This window comes from Centroberyx affinis, unplaced genomic scaffold (assembly GCF_046629955.1).
Source record: "Centroberyx affinis isolate AG114_WGS23_722 - 3 ecotype Tasmania unplaced genomic scaffold, CSIRO-AGI_Caff_v1 ptg000729l_1, whole genome shotgun sequence".
NCBI lineage: Eukaryota > Metazoa > Chordata > Actinopteri > Beryciformes > Berycidae > Centroberyx > Centroberyx affinis.
Genome location: NW_027279344.1, coordinates 103,808 through 125,982, shown reverse-complemented (window position 1 = coordinate 125,982; position 22,175 = coordinate 103,808). Strand labels below are relative to the sequence as shown.

Here is a 22,175-nt window from a genome sequence, read left to right as displayed (position 1 = left end):
GTACGATAGAGAGAAATAAAGAGAGAGAGAGAGAGAGTGAAAGAGAGTGGAGAGAGAGAGAGAGAGAGAGAGAGAGAGAGAGAGAGATGCACACCACACAGGGAGCAGCAAAGTTTGTGTGCGATCACAATACCAAAATTTTGACTTTCAATAAGCCCAAGGATCTTCATTTCAATTCCAAAAAACAACTTCAGAACAATGGAATAACCTCATAAATAAATAAAATGTTTTGCTGCACCGAACAAAATAAATTAAAAACATCAGCAACGCACATTGATAAGTGAAGTGTCATTTTTATACAAAATGAAAATACAAAACACAACAATTTAATATTATAAATAAAATATGACTATTTTATACTATAGAACTACAGGTTCACAGCCTACTAATGGGTCAGCATGCCTCAATAAAAGGAGCGTGTGTGTGTCTTACCAGGCTTGCAGCTCTTGCTCTGCCTTGGCCCTCTCCTGCTCCAAGCCTTTATACAGCTCATCGGTGATCTTCTTCCTCAAGGCCTCTTCATCAACTGGCGAAAGAAAGAGAAAAAGAAAAAGAAAGAGAGAGAGAGAGAGACTTCTGTAAGTAAACCACTTCAAATTGTTTGTTGACGAGCATCATATTGCGGTTGTGTGGACGTTGAATACAGAGAGATACTCTCCACGAGGTAAGAGAGAGAGAGAGAGAGAGTGAGCGAGAGAGAGCAAGAGAGCGAGCGAGAGAGAGAGAGAGGCACGCTGGTTTTCCCAACAGGTGTTAGGTCCACACACCAAATCTGCATAAAAAGAAAAAAAAAAGAAGTTGTTCAAAATGAACATTTACAGCTTAATGATTTAGCTATGAATACAAAGGGAGTCGATGTTTTGCAGGAGTGATTTGGCCTGGGCTGTTACATTTGCTGTGAGCCATAAAATGTAATGGAGTGTTTGTGTAGTGTGTGTGTGTGTGTGTGTGTGTGTGTGCGTTATGCGCTTGCTGTGAGTGTAGTGAGGTGGGAGAGAAATCTTGGCCCTCAGGCTGCCATGCCTTATGAGGCGTACAGGGAGAGCGGAGGGGAGTGTCTAGAGTGGCGACAACGCACATCAGCATTGACCTAGGCTATTAAAGCATAGCAACAAAACACACACACACACACACAAACTTCCTTCCAAAACAGAGATAACAGAAATACACACACAAACGAGACACACTCACATCGTCAAATCAGCCCTCCCCCCACCCTCATCTTCCTATATTCATGTCAGTGGCGTCATACATGTCTGACTGCATGTCTTCAGCCTCCTATCTTGGCAGGTAATTAAGCATGAAAGTAAAGAAGCCAGCCGGCGACCGGGCCAAAACGTGCTCTGAAGGCAGAAGAGCCATGCGGTGCGCTGCGACACTGCAGCGGTGGGGGGAGTGTGTGACTGTGTCAAGATTACTCCCCCACTGCATTAGTTAGATGGGATAATCCCTATTGTCAAAGTCCATTATTACCTGGTAACACGTGGCAACAGCAGGCCGGTGAAGGACACCTTCTCACACACACATATACACACATGCACAAACCCTATTTCAACTACATGAGATGATCTATAAGACATATTAAATGTACATGGACATTCCTTTCCTATCATCTTCGGGCTGTAGCTATATAGCCAGCAGGCATATTCCAGCAAAACACCATCGAGAGAAATCCTCCAAATCCTACAGCAAAACTGCCTTTTATGCTACAGTGTCATGTCTAGTTCCAGTGTTTACTCTGTGATTTTATGAAGGAGTTCCTCTTGGGGGTCATTTAAGTCTTGAGTCTACTGTTTAAGTCCAACCTATGGTTCTAGTGCTTAATGGAAATCCATTCAGAGGTTTTAGGTTTTTGAGATATCTTACAAACTAACTAACAGTTTGGTGGAGGTAATAAAAACCTTCCTTGTAAACATTAGGACCACACTTCTTTCTTCGATGGACATTTGGCTATATTATAGCTAAATGTAAATTAAAATGTAAATTATTTTAATTTGACATTTTGTCTTGCAGCAGTGGTGGTGTTCTTGGTTTGCTGGCACAGTACTGCTGAAAAAATACAGTCAAAGCCTGGTGAGCTCTATCTATATCAAACCTGTGAGTGGGTTAAAAAAAAAAAAAACATTCTTCATCACAAGGGCTCATAGTGGAAAAATTGTTCCATTTTAGCGAGTGTATTTCGTGACTGGTGCTTGTACCAGTCTAAGCCTTGGAGCGCCTTTGGGGTATTCTGCTCTTTGGCCTTGTGAAGACTGAAAATAAAGATCAACTCCTAATGGAGGACAGAGAGAGAGATGGAGGGATGAGAGCAACAGGAGCAAAAGAGAGAGATTTTTTTCCCTACAGGCATTGGGAGGCATCAGTTTTCACCTAGGAAGTGGCCTTGGCTAGAGCACACTTGACTGTGTATGTACGTGTGCATGTGTGTGTGCGTGTGTGTGTGCGTGTGTGTGTGCGTGTGTGTGTGACTGGGCAAACTCTCCTCAGTAGGAGGAAGGTATGTGCCAATTAAACTGGCAGTCTACCACTGTGGTCGCAAGGTATTCCTGCACTACCAGTCTGGCATAGAATCAGCCAGCCTGATTGTCTGATGAAGCTCAAATGTTGCAGTTACCTCGTACTAAAAATCAACCCTCACATGACTCGGTGACACCCAAACCCAAGCCTTCACCTCCCTGTTAGTTGTTGTTTATTAGTCTCAATTCAGCAATCAATATTTTTCCATAATAACAGGCAATATGGGCTATTTCTCTAAATAAACATTTTGTGCAAGTTAGGAGCTAACTGACGCAGCAAGATTAAGTGCTGCTCACCAGAAATCTTCAAGACCAAAGCTAGCTGCTTGTTATGGTGACAATACCAGGTCTGATACCATCCATCAGTGTAAGCCTTGGCTCAGCACCGATCACAAAGAGGAGATGGGAGTAATGGAGCCTCCAGGTGTCTTTTTTTTCCAGAGACTGCTGATATTTTGATAAAGGTGAATTAAAGATACACGCCTGATAGCCAAGAGAAATCCACAGGTAGTGCAACTCTTGTCAAAGAGGGGGGTGAAATCTCTGGTCATCAACATGCATCTCTCCCTCCATCTATCCATTTCTACTGTTGGGCTTTGATAGGGGCAGGTTTGGTTATTAGCAATTAGTAATTAATAATTATGAAATTATTAATTATTCATAAAATTATTGACGGGAGTCAATAGAACGGGGCACCACCCTGGAATCAGGGACCAATAACCGTACCTTTAAGTCAGTCTCAAAATGGCTGTTCACCCCCAAATTACAGTGTTTGAGTACCACCGTACATTTATGAGTGAACAGTGAAGGGTGAATTCGTACACAGGCCCTCACAACCAGCAGTTACCACAACACATATGCATAAGAAATCACAGACAACTTCTCTTTAAAGGTATAACAGCGTTTATTTACTTTAGCAATATTAATTAATAATCAATAATACTTCAGTCAATCAACTACTATTACACAACTACAACTATGGATCTAAACTAGCAAGCATAAAAGACATAAACAGTATAATGGCATGTAGGGAGTTGTATGTGTGTGTGTGTAAGGGAGAAGAGAGAGAGAGAGAGAGAGAAAGATGGCGGACGTGACCACGTGGGTGGGACGTCTCGCGAGAGTTCAAGATGGCGGACGTGACCGCACAGTTTGAACAAAGAGGAGTTTTGGAATCAAGATGGGGTTGGAATTAGGCGGCTAAAACCAACGCCATCTACTCCTCAGGTGTGTGTGTGTTAGTAAGAGAGAGAGAGAAAGAGCAAGAATAGAGGGGAGCACTCGCCGTCTAAAGCACCAATAATAGCCTTCTACCGCACAGAAACTCGGGGTACAACTGGGAAGTAGTACACCGGGTTACTGGTCTTTGAGCTAGTAAAATGCAATATATTGGCTCTCTACGTGGCGATAAACACAATTGCAAGTCCAGTGACATGCAATGGCACACATTCAGCTTCAAACGTTACAATCAAATCAAGCAGCAAGCTTAATGATAGGTTTCACAGCATAATATGGACACGGCGGTCCAATGCGCTTCCCAATACGCACAACAGTAGCTTCTGATCAGTAAAGCTTTAATAACACACCTATACTAGTCTCTGCCCAGAACCAAAGCCTCTTACTTGGGAAAATCACTCTCGAGTGATTTGGTGTGTGTTTTCGTCGGGTCGAGCCGGTGGGGTTCTCCAGGCGGGTCGGCGCGGCGAGACCGTTATTCCTCCTCGTATGGAGCGACGGTCAGATGGCTTTCCTCGTAGGCAGCGAAGGATTCTAGCCAGGAGTCGACTTGGTGGATTAACGTATCCTTACGTTATCTTCTTGGAGGGAAGGAGTGTCCTCAGCTGTAGTCTCTTCCAGTCCACTTCTGCAGGTCGGCTGCGCGCACTGGTTACTCATACAGATGCGCGCAAGGAGTTAGATTGCCGGATACACAAACAGCTAATCTAATCCTTCTGGATCCAAATAGTGTTATGGCGAACACTAAACAGTCTGGGCTCGTCCAGCGAGTTGAAGACTGTGCCTTGGCTTAAACAAAAAGAACAGTTCGAACGTTAAAATGTACCACCTTGTATAGCAACGTAGTCGCAAGAAGGGGCCATGTGGAAAGGTAGCTCCTGGAATTTATATCATCCGTGACGTCATGGGGGATCCCGGGGGTTCGCCCGAGTCTCGTCCAATGGGAGACCAGAGTTTAAATTCCAGCCAGTTCACACCTAGGTGTGAACTTCAGGGCCAGTTGGAATTTTTGGCGCTGCTTTTCCTTTGTTTGAAATCAAGCCCAGCGGGTGGGCTAGAGTTAAGGCTTTTGGTTTTCTTGTTAGGCCACAGATGTTGGCCCTATTGTTTTAATTAGTTTTCTTTTGCTTCACCTTATGGCGTGGCCCAACATCCCCCCTTTGGTCTGAAGAGTGGGGTGCTGGCCGCAGTCTTTAGAGCAACTCAAGGGCCGGACAGTTCATATAGGTGAGGTAATCCTGAGGGTTACGCAGTCCATATGTTCCTGATGATGGGAAAGAATGGGAACAGTCCATACAGTTCACAAGTTTACAGAGGGCTCTGGTGTCTGGGCAGACAGTGAGGCAACGTCTGGGCAGAGTTTCTATTTTCTTAAACTACAATAAACAAAACACATCAAGCACAGGCATCCACATTTTGGGTAAGCAATGTATTAACCCCAACACAATCTTTTGCTGCTTTTGATCCCTATTAAAGAATTTCAAGAAAGGGGAGGAAAAGGAAAAGGGAAAGGTGGTTAATAGTTATTAGGCCTACTCCTTGGATTGGAGCTGGTCAGTGTGATGTTTTCAGACTGGTGTGTGAATCGTGGTGACACGAATATGAGGGAGTCCAATCCTATCTCTAAGTTCCTAAGGTCTATGAAAATAGGAATTGCATTGCCAAGGCTATATGCCAGATGTACCTGTAAGGGCTGCACAGCATTGGTAGTAGCTGATTTTAGGATTTGTTCAGCAAGGTCTAGGGAGGCCAGATAGGGTGGAATTCTTCCACCACTCAGACTGTTGACTGAGGAGCTTACTTCCCTAGTGAGATCCTGCATCAAATCTCTAACTACCTACACACGCCCTGTAATGGTTCTTATTGAAGGAGGAGGCTCCGTCGTCGGGCCCCTTGGGGGGGTCCGGCGGCGCTGACGGTTGACAGGATGTCTCAAGCTGTCTCGCCGTCTCTGTTAAGCATCTCCTGAGCAAACTCTCCAATTCCTGCATCGAGTTATCTCGTCTAGGGGACTGGGGTTTTCTACCTTCATTCTTACCATGATACTTACCTCCTTGTGGGGAGTGCTTCCCAAAGCTAACCTTTTGTTGGTAGGAGTTTTGTTGTCTGTGTCCAAACTGTCTTTGTGGTCGTTGGTTCTCTTCCCGTTTGTCCTGTCGCTCACTCTGTTGGCGAGGCGGACGGCGCCCCTGGGGGGCAGTTTTTGCGGTTTCCTTAGGGCGAGGCACTTCGTTGCCTTCAAGCGCTAAGTCGGGAACTTCTGAGACCTGGACCGCCAGGACTCTGGCATCATCGTCATACTTTCTGACTGGGCGCACACGCGTCTCCCATGACAACTGTGCATACCTCCGGATCGCCTGCATAGTGAGGTCGTTCACCCTGCAGTGCATGGTGACGTCATGGCGCACGCTGTCGTGGAGGTTGTGTAGGAACAAGGACTTAAAAGCCGGTTCCTCCTCCATTCCCGGGGCACTGCGCCCTTGGAAATACGCGGCTCTCAGACGTCGGTAGTATTCCCTTGGTGGTTCCTGCTTCTTCTGCAGGATGTTGAAAGCACCAAGGGTGGCGGAGGCTGAGTCGGTGTACGGTGAGTATTCCTCCCGTAGGGCCCGACAGAGGGTCGAGTAGTGGTCTCGAGTCCTGGGTAAGAGTGTCTCCATGAATGCATGGACACTCCTGGCCGTGGTTTTCCACACCAACCTAAGTTTCTCGCGCGTTGTGGCGTGCGGCAGTTCAAAGAGGCAGCGTTCGACCTCTCTGAGGTAGTCGTCCACATTCGACTCCCGATTGGTTGGGTCGAATCTCTCTATGTCCCTTGCTAGGGACTCAATCAGACGGACGCGTGGTTCTGGTTCTCGGAACGGCCGTCGACCGTCTGAGTCGTCTGAAATTCCGGAGTCGCTCAGGTCGCTATAGCGATGAGTGCTGACTCTTCCCTTTCTGGGGGGAGATGGAGTTCGGTCACGGTGTGGGCGCGAACGGCGCATGTACTTCTCCTCCTTCCGTGGAGGGGATGGAGTTCGATCCCAGCGCGGTCGCGAGCTACGTGACATGTAAGGCTCACTGGTGGACAAGGACTCAAAGCCTCTTCGGTCACTTGGTAGTCGCATGTACTCCTCCTCCTCCTTCCGCGGAGGAGATGGAGTTTGATCCCGGCGTGGTCGCGAACTACGTGACACGTAATACTCACTGGTGGACAAGGGCTCAAAACCACTTTGTCCACTCAGGGGTTGAGTGCATCCTTCCCCCCTTCTCGGTGGGGAAGGGGTCCGGTTGATGCACTGTCGCAAAAAGCGTGGCGCGTAAGGCTCGCTGGTGGACATGGGCTCAAAACCACTTCGTCCACTCAGGAGTTGAGTGCGTTCCTCCCCCCTTCGCGGTGGGGAAGGAGTCTGGTCGAGGCACGGCCGCAAACGACATGACACGTAAGGCTCACTGGTGGACAGGGGCTCTAAAGCACTTCGTCCACTCAGGAGTTGAGTGCGTTCCTCCCCCCTTCGCGGTGGGGAAGGAGTCTGGTCGAGGTGCGTACCCGCGCGACGGGGGCTGGGCCGGTGTACGTCCCAGGAGGGTGTGGCGCTTAGTTCCACCTGGCGGCTTGCTGGTGGAGGTGCTCTATAGCTGTCTAAGTGGCCACTTTCAAGCCGTTGGGTCAGGGCCATTACTTGTCTTTGAACAGCATGGAGTTCTTGACGCAGCTGGCTGATTTCGGCTGTGCCGTCTTGGTTTCTTTTTGTACCACGTGGGTCGAAGAAAGAACCTGTTGGGGAATTAGAGCTGGTGACAGGTGTTTCCTGACCAGGGGCGTCAGCATGTGTACCAACCTGAAGTTCTTCGCTTCTGGTCTCTGCTGGCCGTTGGGCAGCCTGGAGCTGCTCGACTAGTCCTTTACAGTGCCTCCTCATCCGAGAGGTCTCCGATTTAGCGTCTTCGGCTTCCTGACGCAGGCGGCGGATGGACAGCTGTGCGGAATCGTAGTCTTGCCTTAGGTGGGCAAACATTTCTTCATATGCTACAGCTTGTAGCTGCATTTTACGCTGGCACAGGAGGTTTATCCGCCCAAGCACTTCCGGCTTGGTGAGCGGGGGTGACCTCGCTGTTGGATGGTTAATATAATCTATTAACTCCTCCAGCTCATCCTCACACTCGCTGAGCGTATAGCTCTTGAGGTTGTTCCTTTCCTCAAGGGTGAGGGAAATAAGACCGGCGACGGCATCCAGTAATTCTGGATCGTCTACCTCCCGGGGAGCTGCAGCTCCAGACGCGGAGGGGTCTTGGCTACTCATTGTTATCTTTTCTGATAACACGTTTGGTAGCCCACTCTCTTGTTAGGACAAGGAGTGTTGCTGTGAGATCAAACAAACACACAGGGGAGAGGCTTTAGACCTGTGGTTTGCAAGCTGAGGTGTTAAAGCTAATTACTCTTTGCTATCTATCCTATTAGGATGTTAATGAGGTGACCTCAGTAGCTCTGTTGAGTAACAGCTAGGTTAGGGGATATAGGGGATCTCCAACTCAAGCTCAAACAGTCTGACAATTTGCTATTTGTCAATAATTACTAACCACAAGTACACACTGAAGCAACTCACAAACCACAACTGACTATATGCTTGGCAAGTCACCAAAAAATAAATTTTCAAAAATCAAAATTTCAAAAATTTTAAAATTTAAAATTCAAAATTCTGGATTATTATGCATAAATATGTAATAATGCTGGTATTAGAAGACCTCACACGGGGCACCATTTGTTGGGCTTTGATAGGGGCAGGTTTGGTTATTAGCAATTAGTAATTAATAATTATGAAATTATTAATTATTCATAAAATTATTGACGGGAGTCAATAGAACGGGGCACCACCCTGGAATCAGGGACCAATAACCGTACCTTTAAGTCAGTCTCAAAATGGCTGTTCACCCCCAAATTACAGTGTTTGAGTACCACCGTACATTTATGAGTGAACAGTGAAGGGTGAATTCGTACACAGGCCCTCACAACCAGCAGTTACCACAACACATATGCATAAGAAATCACAGACAACTTCTCTTTAAAGGTATAACAGCGTTTATTTACTTTAGCAATATTAATTAATAATCAATAATACTTCAGTCAATCAACTACTATTACACAACTACAACTATGGATCTAAACTAGCAAGCATAAAAGACATAAACAGTATAATGGCATGTAGGGAGTTGTATGTGTGTGTGTGTAAGGGAGAAGAGAGAGAGAGAGAGAGAGAAAGATGGCGGACGTGACCACGTGGGTGGGACGTCTCGCGAGAGTTCAAGATGGCGGACGTGACCGCACAGTTTGAACAAAGAGGAGTTTTGGAATCAAGATGGGGTTGGAATTAGGCGGCTAAAACCAACGCCATCTACTCCTCAGGTGTGTGTGTGTTAGTAAGAGAGAGAGAGAAAGAGCAAGAATAGAGGGGAGCACTCGCCGTCTAAAGCACCAATAATAGCCTTCTACCGCACAGAAACTCGGGGTACAACTGGGAAGTAGTACACCGGGTTACTGGTCTTTGAGCTAGTAAAATGCAATATATTGGCTCTCTACGTGGCGATAAACACAATTGCAAGTCCAGTGACATGCAATGGCACACATTCAGCTTCAAACGTTACAATCAAATCAAGCAGCAAGCTTAATGATAGGTTTCACAGCATAATATGGACACGGCGGTCCAATGCGCTTCCCAATACGCACAACAGTAGCTTCTGATCAGTAAAGCTTTAATAACACACCTATACTAGTCTCTGCCCAGAACCAAAGCCTCTTACTTGGGAAAATCACTCTCGAGTGATTTGGTGTGTGTTTTCGTCGGGTCGAGCCGGTGGGGTTCTCCAGGCGGGTCGGCGCGGCGAGACCGTTATTCCTCCTCGTATGGAGCGACGGTCAGATGGCTTTCCTCGTAGGCAGCGAAGGATTCTAGCCAGGAGTCGACTTGGTGGATTAACGTATCCTTACGTTATCTTCTTGGAGGGAAGGAGTGTCCTCAGCTGTAGTCTCTTCCAGTCCACTTCTGCAGGTCGGCTGCGCGCACTGGTTACTCATACAGATGCGCGCAAGGAGTTAGATTGCCGGATACACAAACAGCTAATCTAATCCTTCTGGATCCAAATAGTGTTATGGCGAACACTAAACAGTCTGGGCTCGTCCAGCGAGTTGAAGACTGTGCCTTGGCTTAAACAAAAAGAACAGTTCGAACGTTAAAATGTACCACCTTGTATAGCAACGTAGTCGCAAGAAGGGGCCATGTGGAAAGGTAGCTCCTGGAATTTATATCATCCGTGACGTCATGGGGGATCCCGGGGGTTCGCCCGAGTCTCGTCCAATGGGAGACCAGAGTTTAAATTCCAGCCAGTTCACACCTAGGTGTGAACTTCAGGGCCAGTTGGAATTTTTGGCGCTGCTTTTCCTTTGTTTGAAATCAAGCCCAGCGGGTGGGCTAGAGTTAAGGCTTTTGGTTTTCTTGTTAGGCCACAGATGTTGGCCCTATTGTTTTAATTAGTTTTCTTTTGCTTCACCTTATGGCGTGGCCCAACACTACCTTGTGTCATACCTGTCTTCCTTCAGCTCCTTCAGAGGCCATGTCAGGTCCATATTGTGTATAGTAATTTGTCCTCAATTGACCTTCCTGGTTAAATACATAAAATTAAAATAAACCCTCTCCTCATTTTCTCTGCATCCCTCTTCATTGTGTTTTCTTCTTCCTACTCGTAAAATCTCTATCCATAGCTTCTTTCTCTACTCTATAGCCACCAAACAGCACACAACAGCAACATTCAGCCTGACGACCCACTCTGCAGACGGTACATAATACAACAGATTCAACACAGTAGAGAGAATGAGTGAGCGTCAGGAGGAGGGAGGTTTAGTATGACAGGGGCTCAGAAGAAACACTGGTGCAGAGAGAGGAGGTGATTGACAGCTGACAACTTTTTTGCTGCATAGTATAACCTCTGAGAGAGAGACTGCTGTCACCTACTGTCCAAACAGAGCATGAGGAACTAATATCCATCATGTTTGACAGCAGTCGGAAGCACCATTGATCTCGTTGCAGAGGAGAGTCTAATTACAGCTCTGTTAAAGGCTACGGCAGGAAGACGACATAAGACGAGACGAGATAAGACATCCTGACATACGTCCTGCCATAAGGAGGCGTGTGTCAAGGAAGAAATAAGAATGCTATTTTTGCATCAGGAAAACATGCAACCATAAAATGACATGGTATGAGCTTTCTATGACTCCAAAGACAATGCTGTAGAAGTAGAAACAAAAATGTGTAAATGTGACTGTTATCTACATATGAGATAGCAGTGAAATAACAGTCTACTGGAGGCCAAGAAAAACATACCCTTAAGTCCCCTTTAGGTTAAACCAAGCATTTCTTCCAACTCCCAACAACAAGGCTGACAGGTAGATGTCACGTTTTGCCATGATGAAACTTGTGTCAATAAGTGCAAACAGTGATTTTGCTTTAGGCCACTATGAATCTAGCAACTGTAAAATAATACAATATCGCAAAATCTCTTTAGCAATTTATTGTCTATTCCAAAGATGTGCAGAGTAATAAATAATAAGTGTACTGGTCAACAAAAGCCCCAACTCTCTTACAGTAGTAACTGGCACCACAGGTCAGAGGTCAAGCCTTGTCATAATGATTGACAACTTTTTCCAACAGGTAAGGCTGGTATTTTTTGCATCTGGCTATCATACCAGCCGTGATACTTAAAACCTCTTACAATCGCATTGAGAACTTGTAGCCTGTAGCACAGCGCTACATATCGACCAGTAAAAAGTCAAGTTTTAAACGTCTAGGCAAATCTGAGCAACTCCTCATTCATCACCACGTCCTCTCCAGCCCCGCGGAGAGAGGCTTCAGATAGCTAGCGGGCCCGCACGGTCAGCCGGAGAACAGGTTCTGATATGATAAACACTGTCTGGGGTCCTTGAGGGAAGCTGGTTGGGGTCAGAGACAATTCCAGATCGACAGAGCCCGTGTCAATCCTGAGTAGGACATGTAAATGTTAAAGAGATTAAAAACTCATCATCTTTTTAGACGTGTCCCCCTCCTTTCCTTTTCCTCCAATCGCTAAACCCTGTGGAAAAACCCATAGAGGAGGAGGAGGAGGAGGCAGAGGAGAGGCTATTGGCGGACGGTGGAGATAATAGACGGAGGCAAATTGCGTTTCTCATCAGAAGTTTCATTAACCCCAGGACCCGCACGGAGGGCATAATCTGTAACATTACCACTTCCTCACGCTCCTGGCTCGCGCTTAGTCGAGTCCCCGCACACCTTTCACCACGTTCAAATGGGGAAAAAAGAAAAGCGCCAAGAGCAAGCTTCCAGCCCTGGCAGGCAGGTGCCATTTCTGACTTTTTTTCCCCCACGTCTCTTTTATTCGCCCTCTTTCCTGTAATTCAATCTCACGTTATGGAATAACTGATCGTTTCACGTTTTCACAAAATGACAAGGGTAGTCAATTTCAAAAGGGTAGTGATATGTTACCATGTTTCACACTCACATTTACACACACACACTCACTCACATCTCTCCTAGTATTTTCCTTTGTCTCTCCCCTTTTTCCTCTCTCTGGTGCACCTGGGAGACATCTTTAAGCAGGCTATTAGTCCAGCGCAGTGTGTGGGCTCTGGCATATGAATATTTATAGCACATTGGAGAAGGTGTAGGAGGCTCAACCTTGACTGTGGTGTAATCAGCACACACACTGACTCAGGGCATGATTTAGAGACAGCCAGCCCGCTGAGAGCCTCACTCGATACCCACCTCTCGTGGGCACACATAATCAATGTCCGCCTCATTAAGGTCACAACCTTTCAGGATTGGGCTGAACTTTGCAACTTTTTAACGAGATTCACCCTCATACCGTTGTGGGGGTTTTTTTCTTCTTTAAAATGAGCAGGCTGGATCAATGGTGCAAGTTGACTTTTTTCCTCTCCTTCACAGCGGTTGGTGAGCTTGGTACGTATTAAGCAAAGTGAGGTGACCTTGCAAGGAGAGTGCATTCAAAATACCTGAGTAAATGTCAACCCACATGTCTGTTGTGTGATGAATACAAGGGCCAATAACAGCAAGGAGTCAGCCTCAAACACTTCAATGGTAATTGTGGTTTAAAAAATACTTCCAATTGTGGTGACATCTGTCCCAGTGAGAAAATATGTAGCAATGTGTAACAAACCTTGGAAAAAACTTAGAAAGAGCTGTGCCTCTTCTCACATTTCCTTCAGTGTTTCTAATCTGTAAATTCCCTGTAAAGGAATGGAAAGACACGGCAGCAATGACACCGTCCTGCCTTCCAATTCAGAATTTAGGGCTAACATCCATAACTGACCACTAATAGAGGAAGGAAAAGTAGACCACTAATCTTTTTTGAAAACCCTAAAGTGCATTATTAAAAATTTAGGCCAATGCTGTGAAAGCGGCTGGCAATTTCTCATAATAGTTGCACTCAACACACTCCACACCTGATACAAAATTAAGTGAGATATTGTAGTATTTATCTTTTAATCTGAAAACCAATTAACATGAACAATGGAGGAATCATTTTATTCAACGGGGAGAGAAATGAAAGACCATTCTCAGAGTGGCCTCGAAGCTAATGGAAAACACACATTTACAAAAAGTGTTTTTTGTTTAATTCACATGAATAAATGCTATTGAGTGTCCAATTGTATTACCAATGTTCTCAAACAAAAAGGCAAGTGGCTCACATACAGAATTCAGTCTCATATCAGAGAAAGCCTATGGCCAAATGGAAACTGTTGATAAGTGGTTGGGGTTTGCTGGGTAAGATTTTAAGTTGAGGACCTGGTTGCACATGCACGTACATACACACACACACACACACACACCCACCCACCACCTCCTTCTCTTAATGAGACCTGGTGGTTTGTTGTGTGAAACTGCGGAGGTGTCGTTTTAATCACCAGAGTCAGCGTGGCGTGGCATAAGTTGGCCTTTTTTAATTACCTTACCGATTGAGCACCGTCAAGGATGGAGAAGCCTGCCCACACCCTGGATGTCACCCTGTGAAGAACCTGTGCCCACGCCCCATCCTCTACTGTCTAATGAACAGGTAACATTCAAATGTCCTCTGCCTGATACGTCAAGAGAGAGGGGGCGCCCACACAGTAGGCACAGTATAAGGCCAAAACTTTACTTTAAGAGAGAGAGAGAGAGAGAGAGAGAGAGAGAGAGAGAGAGAGAATAAATATAGTGTGAGTGTGTGAGTGTGTGAGTGTGTGTGTGTTTTCTGACTGGAGAATGTCATCCCCATGCATAGCCAGGGGGGATATGTAGTATTTTCATTAACTTCACATCAGCGCCTCCCCTCCATTGGCACTGTCAACAATTGGTGCAAAAAAATGTTTTCTACCAAAACAATAGAACTCCATCAACTCAGCAATATCAATGGAATTTGATACTGAAATTATTCGGAATGATAAAGTTTACTCTGCCAAATGTGTTAACTTTAAAATATTTGACAGGTCACACATCGCCACACATTGTTCTGAAATTCCAGGGTTAGGGTTAACACAGGTCCATAAATTTGAGTTTAAAGATTGAAGTATGACCATAACTATTATAAAAGAGGAAAAGCTATAAAAACAGTCTTAAAAAAAGTCCATACTACCACAAAAAATGAGGGGAAAATACTGCTGAGGTCAGCGGCAGGACTTTGAGTGCCCTCACAAACTGCAGGAAGAAGAGGGGTTATCATGACAACCTGAGCCCCACAGTGATGAGCCAGAATGGATGGCCACTAATTACAGCATCAATTCATTAACGTTATTACAAGAAAGAATTAATCATTCCAGTAACAGTTGGGCAATGGCAATGAATCATAATATGACCAGGGCTACTGTGAGGCCCATTTTGAGAATGTAGACTAATTAAAATCTGCGAGAAAAGTTGTAGACGAAAAGCTTAAGGTGGCTTAAAGTAAACACCCACACAATAAACATCATTAAAATTCAATATATAGCTGGACTTAGAGTAAATCCTCGGACAGTTCATTCCCTCATAACTTTTGCCTTCTAATTAACCATGCTACTGAAGAGGGATCCCATATAACTTCAGTATTCAAATGTCCCTTCCATTTGCAAGGACAATTTATTTTTTTCAATTTGTATTCATGAACATTCTCTCCTGTCCCTTGTTAACAGAAACAAGAGAGAAGTTTGTCCTACCCCCTCCGATGTCACACTAATGCACAGCCCCAATGAGAATTAAGTGGAAAGTTGCAAATAGTATCAGTGAAAGCACCCAGAGTAATTATCTGGGGGTAAGGGAACAATTTTCTGGTTTCAAGCTGTTAGCATTATTATGTATGAACTCGAAAAACATTCAGTTAGTCCACAAAAATCAGGGCCTATTTGTTCTGTGTAAAGCTGCCCCAGATGTGGGACCTTGGTCATCTTGTTTTTAGTTCAGTTGATGTTTAGTTCCTAAACATCAACTGAGGTATCCACTGGAGTAACATCTGAATTAAAGGTCCCATATTGTGGAAAACGGGATTTCCCTTGCCTCTTTCATTATAAAGGAGTTGGATGTGCTATCTAAACATTGTGAAACACGAGCCATTTGGACTTCCATAAATATGTGGCGTCACAAATGTTCGCTCATTATCATTTCTGTAAGAAATAACAGGCTAACAAAGTGTTTTTTCAAAGCAGTTGAGCAGCTGCCATTGTTAATTTACCAGAGAGTTTTCCCTACCTGTAGCTGCCGCTGTCTCATGTTTCACTCTTGAAACGGTTAGCCAATCAGAACAGAGGGTCATGAATATTAATGAGCCTTAAAGACACAGCAACAGAAACAGCCTGTTCTTGGCTCAGAGAGATGCTGGAAAATGAATGATGTAAAAATGGACTGAGATTGTTTTTGGTACATGACACCACACAAACAGCTTTTAATGGACCCCAAGACATAAAATAAAACACTGGAAAGTGTAGAATATGGGACCTTTAACATTGTATTCCACAAAAACATATGAAGCAATAAATCAAGTAATATTCCCCTTTACCACAGTTTCAATCAGTTGCAAATCAAATATGTTCTGGGTGTTTATAAAATGTGACACTGGAATCAGCGTATTGGAATACAACTCACCAGCTGGTGCAGCAGGAGGTGGCGGGACTGCAAACGACTCGGGGACTGCCAATGGCTCCGGGACTGCCACTGGCTCAGGGACAGCAATAGGAGATACTGGTTCCACCGGGGGCTGAGGAGGAGGTGCAACTGGTTCACAAGGAGCAATAAACTCAGCCAGGGGAGGAGCAGCGATTGGCTCAGCAGGCTGCGGGAACAAAGCGTCCATTGGAGGCTGGAGAGGCGGTGGCAAGAGGGTGGCAGGCTTGTCGGCAGGAGAGGAGGAGATGAGCTCCATTTCAGGAAGCGGGGGAGCAATGATGGGTTCAATCATGACAGCAGGAGGAGGTGGCATGGGTTCAATTACAGGGAGAGGAGCAATGGGTTCAATCACATGTGGAGGAGCAATGGGTTCAATTACAGGAGGAGAGGGAGCAATGGATTCATTTATGGGAGGAGGAGGTTCGATTACAAGGGGAGGAGGAGCAAGCAAAGTTATGGATTCCACCAAAACTGGAGCAGGGGAGGGAGCAGGAGCCAAGGGTTCAATGGGAGCAGGAGAAGGAGGAGGAGGAGGGAGAGGTGTAGGCAAAGTTACCGGCTCAACAACAGCAGGAGGAGGAGGAGGAGGTGTTGCCACAGGCTCAAAAGCAGGAGCAGCAACAGCATTAGCAGCAGCTGGGGGTGGTGCGGTTGGGACCACCATGTCAGCGATGGTGGGCGCTGCTACCTGTTCCCTGGGAGGTTGAGGAGGAGGTGGTGCAGGTGCAACCACCGTCTCCGTAGCAGATGGAGGTGTTGGAGGAGGTGCTGGAGGTACAATGGGCTCAACAAGAGGAGGAGGAGGCAAGGAGGTGACCAGGTCAAAGGGGGGAGGCACTGGCCTCAGGAGAGGAGAGGGAGTGAGGCTAGCCACAGGGGGAGGTGGAGGAGGAGTGGCGGCATGTGGGAGTGACTGGGGCTGCGGGGGAACTACAGGTTCCCTCATGCGGTTGATGACATTCTCCGAAAGCTGCAAATGAGGGAGAGAGGAAGAAAGATTAAGAGTAAGATTGATTTAAGTTGTTGAATGTTCCTATGGAAAACTATATATTGTTTTTAAAAAAACACCACCAACAGGGGAAGACTGAGCTTTGTTTTGAGGCTGTTTAGACAAACAATACAAACATACTGTAACTGCATTGGCATGAGAGGGGATTACACCACATGAGTAGGAAGACAACTTTAGCCTGACTGGATTGACTGGCCAACTGAGTGCTTTATAATAGACAGAGCCAACCCAAGTCTTATGTGATCGACTAAAGCCTCTCAACCTATATTTAACTTTAGCATGCAGGGACTTGTGAAAGATCCCACAAAATAAAACCATGTTCATTCATAATATCAATTCACAAGTTTTCATGATTATATGAAAACTTCCAAAGTATATAACAAAGATTGCTTTGCCCTGTCCTACCCTGTTCAGGTCAAGTTCATTCATTCATTGAATGACAGTGGGCAGGGCATGAGGCTGATGACGTCAACGTCAACATTCCACTCCTTCTAATGACAGAAAACCCACTTGGACATTTCAATCTCTGTACAAAACAAACGCTTTTGTGTAGCTGTCTGAATGTCATAAACTCCCTGGCTACCAGGTGTTGTTCATTTATATACTCTGTGAAGTTCCATTGAATAAAGAGATAACAACAAACACCGGTAGCCAAGAGTCTGCTAGCAAGTCAGTTAGCATAGCTGCTTGCTAGCCATATACCACATAACATTAATCGCTGCCAATACACAATTATGTTAAATAATACTACTTCAATGCAGTCGTGTAACATTTGTTTACTCAACACTAAGCAGTGTTTGTACACTGTCACTCACCCGTATGCCCTTCACAACCGTTATATTGTCGTTCTCATCTGACTCAAATGATACGCGGCGGGTACTGTTGTTCGCTCCCATTGTCAGTCCGCAGGCTGTCAAAAGCGACAATTATTTACATGCAATGTGAACTACTGGCATCCACTTGTGTTTTTGTAAAGTTTATTTGTTTTCAAGTCAGTGGCAGGTGGCTGGGGCCGCACGCCTCTGCCTACGTACGGTAACACTTCCTTAGCATGACGTAAGCGAAGAAAGTGAGAGCTGATTGGAGGAAAGCGCAACCCGGCTTTTCATCAGCGTTTTTCATTGGTTAAGGGGTTCGCTACAAGAAGCAGAAATAATAATTAATGGGACACCACTTAGATCAGTGTCTCAGTTTTTCCTAATATACCCATTACAGATTTGTTTTATTATTATTTAATCATTTTAAAATTTTCGATACGATGTGTATGCGAGGTGCCTCAATGATCAAGACTGAGAACATGCAGTAGACTTCTGAATAGCCCAAATGAGAAATCATTATCATAATCATTGTAATATTCTTATAGACACTAATAGTGTGTTTGTAGAATTCAGTAGTGACATTATTATACGTAATGGTATTTTCTATCTTCTACAGTATCACCATAATTATTTCCTATAATATTCCTATACTCATGTGACATTTGTACAAAACCCTAAAATATATTATAGGATCGCTATAGTTTTTTTTTTTAGTTTTTTTTTTATTGTTTTTCGCCATACTTATTAGGTTTAGCACATGGAAGAATACATGCTCCTCACAATATTTAAACTCTGAGCATTCATGCATAGCATAAGCACAGGCATATATCCAAAGAATAAATTTGTCATCTCTCACATGAAACTGCACTCATAATTGTGATGATATGAATTTGGAAACACTGTCTACAATATGTGTGGCACTTGCTGAAATGATATTTGAATTTGGTTTCTGAATTTTGGTTCTGTTTCCTGTGTAGTTTCTGAACATATCTGGATATTTTTGGAATCCAGGTTGGGAGCAGGAAGCTTCAGAATTGGTCCAATATCCTGAGACTCACTCTGAAGTTGCAGAATGGGATAATGAGAGGCTGCAGGCAGTTTCAGAAATGGAACAGCAACACTCAGAGACACTTGTCATGGAAAATGAAAACGAAACTGCTCATTCTGTTGGTGATGGTCAAAAAATTAACAATGAACAAGTTGCTGCGAGTGAGGAATTCCCAGTTCAGGAAATACTCAGCTATATGAAGGACAATGACTTGTGGGAAGAATATCAATACAGTGCTGTGTCTATAATAACATAATATAATAAACTTTATTTATATAGCACTTTTCAAAAAACAGAGTTTACAAAGTGTTTTACAGAGAGTGAGGGAAATAAAACAGAACAGAACAAACAATAAGGGCAACAACACAAGATTAAAAACAAGAGAAACAGTTAGATACAGGCCAGTCTCTAAAAGTGTGTCTTGAGAAGTGATTTAAAAGAAGACACTGACTTTATTAGCCTAATTTCCCCGGGCAGGCCATTCCACAGTGTAGGGGCTTTAATGGCAAATGCCCGGTCACCTTTTGTTTTCAGTCTACTGAGGAACATCCAGAAGAGCTCTGCCCGATGCGTTCTGGCTCATATGGGGGTAAAAGGTCTGCGATGTAGCTAGGGACCTAAACAAGCTTTAAAAATTATCAGTAAAATCTTGAAGTCAGTACTATAAGTGACAGGTAACCAGTGAAGGGAAGCAAGGATTGGAGTAATGTGGTCTCTGTTAAAACCCTGGTAGTGCATTCTGTGTGAGCTGGAGGCATGAGAGGGACTGTTGACTGAGGTAGAGGGAGCTGCAGTAATCTAAACGAGAGAAGATAAAGGCATGGATGACCTTCTCCAGGTCGGTAGAAGATAAGAATGGGGTCTAAGAGTTGTTATCCATTCTCACTGATGTCAGAAAAGATGAATGGACAAACACTGGTGACACCTCAGCAGAAGAATCATCAGAAATGATGGCAGAGGAAGACTGGGGTATCGAAATGGAAGATGAACTTGAGTGGTGTTGCTATGGACAGATCCAGCTAATCTGACGGATTTGAGAAGAAGACACCATAAATCTACATACTGTATATATGGGGTGAAAACGGCAGACACACACTGAAGAAGAAGATGACAATCTGGAAAAGGAAAAGGGAATGGAGGGATATAAAAAGGAAGTCTAAAGCCAGCACACATCCTCTGCATTACACTGTTTGTGTTTGGAGCGAGGCAGATTAGAAGGTGCTGTTGGTGGCTTTGGAGGACCAGTAGGGGGGCATTCATCCCTCTGGGCTATGATACACAAAATCCTGATTCCCCAGGGAGCAGATGGGGACTTTTTTGTGTGCAAGGGTGCCGAGGAAATGTAAAACAGATATGATGAGGCCTTCTCCCAAGGACAATGAGCTACCTGGTTTGTTGACTAAATCCCCAACCCCGGCATCATTCCATCCTTGTCAATTATCACAGCCAATTGGTTTGATAAACCACACTCAACTGGAATAGCTGATGTATGACAAGTGTTCTGACAAAACATTTGAAAAGCAGACAAAGAATAGAATGTCCTCAAAACTCAAAAAGCATCACATAATGATAACAAAAGAAAAGAAAAGAAAAGAAAACATCCTTTGAAGGGCAATGATGATGGCTGGAAGTTTGTAGAAATGTGAAGTAGGCTCAGGGTTGCTCTTTGATTCCAACTACATTATTCTATTTGAGCATGGGTTTTTATCAAATAATCAGTAAACCAGTTATTACTCAAGCCTAGTCATTTCAAATTCAAATTTTTAGATCAGTAAAATGTTTCATGTTATCATAACGTTCCAGTTTTTTTTTTCTCTGCCTTATGCATTTTCAGAAACTCATGCAGCCTTGCAGGACAAAAAAGTGCAGCTGAAAATTTAATATGCCTCGCAAAGAGAAGGTCCGAAGGTTAGTGGTGAAAAATGACAATTCATAAGAATCATCCTGTAAACTTGATATATTATACACACAATTCCATAATACACTCAATCTTAATGCTTTTTTCTGCTGATTTTTCTGTTTTGCAGGCAAAGACTGGTGTACATTGTGTATGTTTGCCGTGCTCTGCAAAAATAAATCAATAAAAGCCTTTTAAAGAATTCATTGGGGTACTGTGTAATGTTGTTGAGAAATTTCATATACACAGAGGACTCACAGTCACAACTTTTTGTAGATCATATACTGTAGCCCTGTTCTTGAAATCAATATTGCAAAGACAAATTGAAAATGAGTTACTAAAATAATGGATTTTTTTTTATATAGAAAAACATTTTGGTCTTTGAACAAAAATGTAAATCTTATTCAAAAACTACGGAATGCAGTTCTGTGAAACTTAATAAAACCTGATCCTTTTTAGATTAATTTTATCATTCTGCTGTAATAAAGGGAAGAAGTGCAGTGCTGGCTACATTTAGACCTGCTCAAGAGAACAGAAATAACACACTGCTATGTGCCCACATAAAAATAATAACATCACTGAAAGTTCACTCAACAGGTCGATGACCACTAAGTACATCATCAAATAAAAGTCAAAGCTACAACTGATAGAGCTGGCTCACTGAGGCCCACTCAACAAAATCTCACATTGAACACCTAGACAGATTAAAAAATGCCTACTAATATTGCATAACTACACCAATATAAGTGTTTGGTACGTTTTTGAATATATAGGTGTATATACTGTATAGTTGTTTGCTGTGTCTTACAAAGTTTGTTCCTCAAATCGATTGTTCCAAAGTTTAGGTGATCTTTTTTTGAATAGTAACCTTTTGACTTTAAACTAGGCAAAAATGAAAAAAAAGAAGAAGTAGATATCTATGATTATACTTCTGTACATACAGTGAAAAAAAGCTGAGAACAGGGCAAGGGGTTTATTCTGAAAGATATGAAGTATAAGTCCTAAGAAAACAAAGCTGGGGAGAGAGGTAGAGGGGATTTTAGAGGGAGTTAGAGGATATCATTCAGAGGGGAGAAGGTGACATGAGGTACTTCTGAAAAAGATTTCAGCCCACAACACAAGATGGGGGTTGACTCTGCTGTTGTGACTGAAGGCGGAAGGTTACTCCAACACCGTGGAGACAGAAGGTAGAAAAGTTTGGACCGGCTGGAGGGATGACCAGGCCTGCGGGGATGGACCATGGCCTGGAGAGATGGGGGTGCAGATGCCCTCGCAGCCTTGTGCACCAGCAGGTCTGAATTTGATATTCATGTTGCATAAGTGAGAAGGAAGGTCCACATGAAAAAGGGACAAAGGCATTGTCAATTTTATTTGGCATTGATTGTACTCGCAGATTTTTGTACATTCAAACACACACACACACACACACACACACACACACACACACACACACACCACGACACACCGCACCACAACACGTGTGCATTCTAAGG

At 44.2% G+C, this 22,175-nt stretch overlaps 1 protein-coding gene across 4 annotated transcripts in view; it reads right to left on the bottom strand.

The window, feature by feature from the left end:
* Nucleotides 1-17,957, bottom strand: part of chchd3a (coiled-coil-helix-coiled-coil-helix domain containing 3a) — an 83,083-nt gene extending 65,126 nt beyond the window's left edge. For 2 of the 4 annotated variants that reach the window (XM_071519740.1, XM_071519741.1), the window contains exons 1-3: nucleotides 17,735-17,957; nucleotides 15,890-16,880; nucleotides 433-526 (exon numbers count right to left, since the gene is read on the bottom strand). In XM_071519740.1, the coding sequence (XP_071375841.1) occupies nucleotides 433-526; nucleotides 15,890-16,880; nucleotides 17,735-17,815 (1,166 nt within the window). In that variant the 5' untranslated portion in view covers nucleotides 17,816-17,957. The remainder of the gene's footprint in view (nucleotides 1-432; nucleotides 527-15,889; nucleotides 16,881-17,734) is intronic. The other 2 variants (XM_071519742.1, XM_071519744.1) reach the window with 2 other exon arrangements.
* Between the last annotated feature and the right edge of the window lie 4,218 nt (nucleotides 17,958-22,175).